Raw genomic sequence first — 8,332 nt, 5'->3', positions numbered from 1 at the left:
TGAAGGTTGGTTAAAGTGGTGGAATTATTTCAATTGAAAATTGGTTGGTGGTGTTGTTGTGGCTGCAAAATTCAGCCAGTTGGCAGTATTTGGCCGGATATAATATCCGGGCTCGTTCCGGTTACGTAGACCCGACTGTAGTGGGAACGGAACTGAAAATTGGTAAATTAATTTTGTTGGTCAAGAGATAATGACTCAGTCCTGCAATACAAGAGAGACCTTCTTGCAATTAGTCACCCTCTAATCGTGATAACGGCTTTTCCATCATCCTTGTAGGTTTTTTAACAGAACCCCGCGGTTGAAAATTTTGTCGGATGCCAAATGTCATAATTATGTGGAGGAAGGCTGAGGGAAAACATTTCGTAACTTTCGCCTCGACTATTTATTTATTTTTGTTTTTTGCTGACTAAAGTTGAAACATCTTGCATATTATATTATCGGTGAACTTAATATATTCAATAAATGACTTTCAGAGCTCAAGGCGCTTCATAGATGAACCTATATATGTATGTATACATACACAAATATACTATGCATATATTTTCACAATGTTGTACTTGCGCGGTACCTGAAGGAAGACACCTGAATACAGTAATTTTTCGTGTTATACGTTATGAATAGCTAGAAAGAACTAAAAATTAAGTTAGGGAAATTATCAAGAAACAAACATTTTATGAACAAATTTGTTTTTTATCTCCGAGCGAGGCGCGCCTTTGCAAAGTTATTTGAATTCCAAGTGTGACAAAATATTTGTCTATCCATCATATTTTAAATACAACCAACCCAATACTAAAATTTGGATTATGTACGTCATCAGTTTAACTATCATAAGCGTTTGTGTATCCTGTCCTCATTCGTATGACATTATTTATTATTTGTTTTAGTATACAGAAATTTCAATATCAGTCAATTGCTCAGTACCTGTTGTTTACAACGTTTTGGAGTTTGAGTACATCAAATATCTTTATCTTTTAGTACAGTGAAGGTAGGCACTGAAGTTAAATAAATACACAAGTTGTATGTTAGTGATTTTTTCCTAAGAGACAAAGTTTCTATGATATAATGAAATAAAACGGTCGTCATAACATGCTCACATTTATACGAGTAATTTCTCGTAAGATAGTGTGCTTAGAGCGCTTGCAACCAGTTGCTACAGAGTATTATAGTTTTATTCACCTAACGGTTGTACGTATCACGTAAAACTTAGCGAGATAGATATAGTGTTATACTTATATGATCAGGATGACGAGAAAAGTTGAAATTCGGTTGACTGTCTGTCCGTCCGTTTAAGCTGTAACTTAAGGTATCTTGATGAAACTTGATATACAGGTTCCTTAGTACAAAAAAAGTTCGAGTTTGTAGAAAAGCACAATCGGATACTGCCAAGCTTACAAATCGTCATTAACCGAAAACCTATAAAGTGCCATAACTAAGCTAACTAACTAAAGATATAAAACTATACTACAAGGGAGATCACAGTAGCAAGGGACACCTGTTGCTAAAAAATTTTGAAAAAGTAGTCGTGGCACCGCCCCTAATATGTTTAATGTGCATATCTCTTGAAACAGTGAAGCTACAACAACCAAATTCGCCTAGCACGAATATTATAAAAACTACTTAAGATATTGTAAAAATGAATGAATCGGACGAAAACTCACTCCCGCTCACTCCTCATATAATGGTACTATTCAAAACTACTAAAAGCGCGATAAATCAACCAGTACCAGTACCTACATATAGTTGACTTTTGAATGAAAATGTCGGTCAATGTGTGATATTTATAACTGGAATTGAGGGATAATCCTTCCATTATAATGGTATGTCTGCATACCAAAAATGGGTTGAATCGGACCAATACTTCCCTTAGCCACCAATATTTAATATAAAGAATTTCGGGTGACTTTGTACTGCATATATCGCATAATATGTGAGTTATCCCAATTAAAATAAGAGGGTGTGTTTTATTCATAAGAGTGTATCTTTGTGTCTAAAATAGATAAATTTGAGCGAAAACTTGGCCTAGCCCCTAAATAAGTAATATAAGGATTTTCGAGCATCCGGCTGACATTCTCTATATGATTGGTTTTAATTATTTCCCCGGTTTTTATTTTTGCAAGTTGAAAGAGTATAAAATGTTCGGTTTGCACCAGAACTTAGCTCTTCCTTACTTGTTTAAATTATGAAACGTTATATCTCAGAAACGGTAGCTCATATGATTAAATTATTTATTAGCAATATTTTTGTCTAAGATAATTTTATTATATAAGTTTTGTTTCATTTTTTTTTTAACTTTGACCTCTACCATTATGTTTTAACATATTGGAACGATGACTTTTAGTTATTTTTAATCATATTTTGAACATTTTCGCTAACTTTCAGCTTGTCGTAAATTTATGTGTCCTCAAATGCATTTTTTTTTTTCAGGATTATAAAAAATATGTTTCTTTATATTTTATTTATTTGTAAACGCTTCTATGGAGTACTTTACGAAAGTTGTTTTTCGAAAACGGTTATCCTTTAAACATTTTGTGAATAGATGTCGTTGCAGTCGTTTATCTTCAGCGTTAACACCCTTATTACTCCAATGGTATCCAATGACTCTTATACGAAATACAATAACACTTTGAAACTTTTCCTTTAGAAAATGAACGTTTTTTATTCATAAAATATGTTAGCGTGTGGTAACGTCAGAATTTGCTAAAATAATGTTCTGGTAGCGTCAGAAATTGCTGGAATAATAATTGTTCAGTGGCATAAGAATTGTAACTGCAATTCAGCTCAACAGCTGTAATTGTGCTGTGATGGAATATGCTGCAGGCGGATTTGCCGCATATACTCTTCTCCCAGTGACTTTCGTAGGATAAGAGGGGAGCGAAACAGCCTTATCTCTCTTGGAATAAGTATGAACAGGCTTGTCCATGATTCCAGCTGCTGGCTAGTTCCTCAACTCGTTGAGGGTTATCATTTTTCACAGGTTCCCCGGGCTACTGAGTGTTTTCAGTGTCTTCTTTGGCGATGTATGCAGGCTTGAGCCTGTCCACGGTGAAAACGTTCTCTCTTCCATCGACTTTAATTTTAAAAATGGGTGGTTCTAAAGGTGGCTTTACTGTATCGATGCGGAGAAAAACGTGAAAACAAGTGTTGAGTTTTTTCAGGATGAACAACTGAGACGAGCAGTTCATAGGCCTTAATCTTCTAATATGCTCCGGTGGCAAATCCTCTGAAACCAAAAATTCTCCGGGAACAGGTAAACCTGAGCCAGTTTAGGTCTACTTTATAGTACGTGCGAAGACCTAGGTGCACCGTTGGAAGAACTTCCGGCCAAGGAGAAATAGAGTTGCAAATTAGAGCTGCCTTGAGCGTTCTGTGCCACCTTTCTACCAGTTCATTTGATTGCGGATGAAAGGGCGTTATTCTTATGAGATGGGCACCAATCAGCCCTATCAAAGCCGTGAAGAGCGCAGACTCAAACTGGGTTCCTTGATCTGTGGTGAGCAGTGTGCCGAACTGAGTAATCCAGTTCGAGTAGAAAGCAGTACAAACAACGTCAGCCGGCATGTCCTTCAGAGGAACAGCAAAGGGCCATCTTGTAAATCTCTCTATGATTGTTAAACAATAAATGAAATGATTAACATATGAGGCGATTGTGATGCTGATTATTGGAGCGTTGGCACTCGTAACTGCAATTCAGCTCAACAGCTGTAATTGTGCTGTGGTAGAATTTACTGCATGCTGAGTTGCCACATATCTCCAGTGCTATTAATCACATTTTGCCATACCATATGGTGTTGGAAAGGTAAGTTTCTAAACTTCATTTCACCAAAAAAATAATAAAATTCGGCGAAATAGAAAAGCTACATCTGTTCAAATATTACTAAAAATAATGAAGTAAATCGCTATATATTGATGGTTCGCTCTCCGTTCTGAAAATTTCGATTTATACTGATGAAAATATTTCTCTAGCGGAAAAATGGTAAAAAGTAGTTGACCAAAATGGTACATATTTGTTATAAATGGCGGTTTATTATAAATAAAAAATAAAAAAATAAGTTACATTTTTATTAGAAATGCGAAAAGACTTTTTCGACTAAGAATATATTGTGGAATTGTATTTTCTAATCATATGGACTTTTTTCGTTTTTTAACTTTGATCGACCATTACTTTGTCACATATCGGAACGATGAGTTTTAGTTACTTTTAATCATATTTTGAATATTTTCGCTAACTTTGAGATTGTCGTAAATTTATGGTTCCTAAAATGCATGGTTTACAGTATTATGACAAAATTTGTTTACTTTATATTTTATTTATTTGTAAACGCTTCTATGGAGTGAAAGGTTGTGTATTATCTACTTTCCATAAAATATTGGTAAATGCTTATCATCTGACATGAACTAAGTCAAACCGCATAGTAAACGTTTCTTTTTTTGCAACAAATAGCTGCTTACTTTGGTTTTTTTGTAATTTTTCATTGGTAGTGGAAGATCTGCTATATTTTAAAACTCTCTGATTTATCAAACCCCCATCGTACTACCATGAATCTCTTTATAACAAAATAATGAAAAAGTATAACCCACTGCGTAGCATACAACATACATATGTATGCATAAATAAACACATAAAAAATCATACACTGTTCAGTAAAAGTATGCACATATGCTTAATTGCAACTGGTACTTCAATGGGGTTTTGCTATTTTCAACTAAAACCTACATATTCTTTTGAATATATGTACATATTTTTTGTTCGCCGCCAGCAACCAATGCAATGCGCACTGTGTAATATTATTACGTTTAAAAGTTTAATATTATCGGATACTTGCCAAGCGTAATTAATCAATGTACATTGCACTGCACTAATTTAAATACGTGCATTTGCCTTTAAATCTAAAAGTGTCTTTCGCATAGGTATTAATTGGCGTAGTTGTTGTCTACTTAACGCTGATTGGCTAATCATTACAAATAAAATGCGATAAAACCTTCGCCTCAGTAATTGGTTAGGCTTCCAATTTCTAAATTAACTTTCTCGATTGCAGTGTTTTTTGTATACCTCTTCAATCAACATCAACCTCTTGAAGGTATCAATTAGTAGATGATCACTTTAAAGCCATTAGAAATTCAATTGTGCATTTGTAGAGGATTCGCACGCATGATAATAACATAATATATATATAATAGTATTATATTATATATAAAATTATATTTCTATGAAAAGTTTATCAAGATAATATTGCTTATTATTAAAAAGTGATCTTTCGAAATTATTTTTAACTAATATATAAAAAAATTAGTTATTTTTAAATTAGTTGGGTTTATTGTGCAACATCAAGCACATTTTAAGGTTATTATTTCGGTTGTTTTATCAGTTGAAATCTATTTGTGAGCTGCAAGTGGTCCGAACAAATGAAATGTGATAAGTTCTTACCATATTAGATGCAAACAAGTTGCATAATTGCAGCAGACAGTGTTGCAGTGTTGTGCGAGGCGCCAACAAAACGCAAAAAGCCAATTATAATGAATATAAATGTAATTCAAAAAATGCTGACGTGAACTTTGTTAATTTCGTTAAACCTATTGACATTGAAGCTATCAACAGGCAAATAAGGCGCTTTTTGTATTTACTTAGCTTCTGTGGAGATTACATAACTTCAAAAGTAAATAATAATGAAAAATATAAACTCATGAATAAATTAGTGAGAAGTTTTTAAAAATAAATTGTTTCAATTTCAATACTTGAAATATATATATTTTTGTCCTTTAATTCAATGACAATTATTTACAAATAAAATTGAACACCTTATTAATAGTAGAGTATCCGAATTAAATAGTTAGTGGAGTTTAATTTTATATAAGAAGTTTTTTTTTAAGTTATTACATTTTGAACAAAATGTGATAGCTAAAGAAAATAAATATTTCAGTTAGTCGTTTAGTTGGAAAATTAAAAAAAAATTTCAACAAACCAAGATATACTCAAGAAGATTGAAAGTAAAAATGCAGACTAGTTCATATTTTCTTATTGTTAACTATAACGAGTGGAAACTATGAGGGGTGCCTGTCGCTCCCTACATTAAAAAAACATCCCTACACATTAAAAAAAATAAGAAACAAATTACCCATAAACATTGTTTAATACTTTCTCATATCCCTTTAGTAAAATACACATCTGAATAAAATTAAATCGATATTGTGTTAATTTAGAATCTTCATTGCACATAATTACTTAATTCAGACAAAAATATATACATATTATATTTTAAATTTGAAATACTACCTTTTATCTTTATGATATCATCACTTCTAAAATTTTGGTTGTATTCTGACTTTGGTGTGCCTCTTCGTCGAACAATTTATCACTTTCCACACAGTGTAACGTTCATATGTGTTGCGCTTCTTTTTTTGTATACTATAATAATTATATATTATAATATATATTTATATTATAATAATATTGGCTGATATATATATATATATAGGGGTAAAGTAGATAATCCCACTAAGGTTTAAAATTTATTAATTCATTATTTGGCATTATAGTTAGCGCTCATAAAAGAAAAGGATGGAAAAGACTATAACCAAAGTAGTTAGCGTCAAAGTAGTTTCATTTACAAGATATTTTATTTCTGTTATTAGACTTAATTCAGCGCCGTTTACTTAGAAAATAACAAAAATAAAATTCGAAAAACCAACCAATTGCACTTTTAGCCAAACTTTTCAATACTGAATATTAAAATAATTCGAGTAGTTGCTTCCTCTTTTCTTAACTATCTTTCAAGTAAACTTGTATAATGGCTGATGAGGAGGATCCATGGGGTTTCGATGAGGGTGATAGTGAGCCAGCCACTGCCCCTGCTCCTGCCGCTGCCGCTGCCGCAGATGCAGGTGCTGCCCCTGCCGCGGGTGGTGGTGAGAGCGCCCCAACAGGAGGCGAAACTGAAGCAGCTGTCGCAGAAGAAGAATCGGCACCCCCCCCACCGCCGCCAGAAGACGATGGGTACCGAAAGCCCGTGCAACTATATCGTCACTGGGTGAGGTAAGTTGAACAAGTATTAACATTTGTTTTTATGAATTTTGTTGCGCTGCTTTAAATTTGCATTTCTACTTCGACATGCAAACATTTATTTCCCATTTATTTTTCAGACCACAATTCTTGCAGTATAAATACATGTACAACTACAGAACAAACTACTATGATGACGTAATTGATTACTTGGATAAGAAGCAAGTTGGCGTTTCAAGGGAAATACCGCGCGCACAAACTTGGGCTGAGCGCGTGCTCAGAACAAACAACGCTAGGTAAGAGATTGAAATCAGATAACTAGTGTAAACAGCTGTTAGACGCAGTTATTTTCAACAAATTTTTGGCTTTTTTGCTTCTTCAACAGTGGACGCGACCTTGACTCATACACATGTTCAAGCAAAAGGGATAAGCATCTTGTTCAAACTCTGGCTGCCTCGATTCGTACTCATAATTATCACACCAAAGCTTATATTAACCAAAAATATGCAAATGTTCTATAAATAAATACAATACCTATCTATAAATATGAATACCAACTAAAAAGTTAGTTAAAATTGTAGTACAATTTAATTATAAGGAGATGATTACCTAATTACGTTCTAATAAAGTGGGAGCTTGTCGCTATAATACTCTTTTGATAGACGATATATTTTTTATTTCACACCACAATTTGTATGTAATTACATTTATACAAGGGAATAACGAATGTAAATCTGGCACTACAAACAGATTGAAACTCGACAACGGCAATACATCATCATCTATGTAAATTCTTTTATCTTAGAATATAACGTACGCCAAATTTATTTATTTATTTATTTCTTTTCGTTACGTGGCGCCAATTAGATATTCCAAGGTCTTCCTCTTCCTCTGCTTCCCCCGGCGAGTACTGCGCCGAATACTTTCAGAACTGGAGTGTTTTCGTCCATTCGGACAACATGACCTAACCAGCGTAGCCGCTGTCTTTTAATTCGCAGAACAATGTCAATGTCGTCATATATCTCGTACATCTCATCGTTCCATCGAATGCGATATTCGCCGTGGCCAACGCGCAAAGGTGGTGTTGGTGTTGGTGGTGTTTACGCTGGTTCCCAGATAGACGAAATTATCTACAACTTCAAAGCTATGACTGTCAACAGTGACGTGAGTGCCAAGTCGCGATTGCGACGAGTGTTTGCTTGATGACAGGAGATATTTCGTCTTGCCCTCGTTCACTGCCAGACCCATTTGTGTTGCTTCCTTGTCCAGTCTGGAGAAAGCAGAACTAACGGCGTGGATGTTGAGGCCGATGGTATCAATATCATCGGCATACGC

General features: G+C 34.2%; 1 protein-coding gene across 3 annotated transcripts; it reads left to right on the top strand.

Annotated features, from left to right (window-relative positions):
- The first annotated feature begins 4,980 nt into the window (after positions 1 to 4,980).
- LOC108970288 (flightin) lies at positions 4,981 to 7,660 on the top strand. Of its 3 annotated transcripts, none has more exons than XM_018935588.1 (4): positions 4,981 to 5,078; positions 6,743 to 7,030; positions 7,138 to 7,293; positions 7,383 to 7,660. In XM_018935588.1, the coding sequence occupies exons 2-4, from the start codon at positions 6,786 to 6,788 to the stop codon at positions 7,516 to 7,518; spliced, it is 537 nt and encodes a 178-aa protein (XP_018791133.1). In that variant the 5' UTR covers positions 4,981 to 5,078; positions 6,743 to 6,785; the 3' UTR covers positions 7,519 to 7,660. The 3 variants fall into 3 exon arrangements, with proteins under 3 accessions (XP_018791133.1, XP_018791135.1, XP_018791134.1); XM_018935590.1 differs by having other exon boundaries at positions 5,019 to 5,078; positions 6,774 to 7,030; XM_018935589.1 differs by lacking the exon at positions 4,981 to 5,078 and adding an exon at positions 5,374 to 5,654.
- The last annotated feature ends 672 nt before the right edge of the window (positions 7,661 to 8,332 follow it).

The sequence above is a fragment of the Bactrocera latifrons genome, unplaced genomic scaffold, assembly GCF_001853355.1.
Source record: "Bactrocera latifrons isolate USDA-ARS-PBARC rearing strain unplaced genomic scaffold, ASM185335v1 scaffold_296, whole genome shotgun sequence".
NCBI lineage: Eukaryota > Metazoa > Arthropoda > Insecta > Diptera > Tephritidae > Bactrocera > Bactrocera latifrons.
Note: the sequence above shows the minus strand (reverse complement) of the source record. Positions and strands in the feature narration are given on the sequence as shown.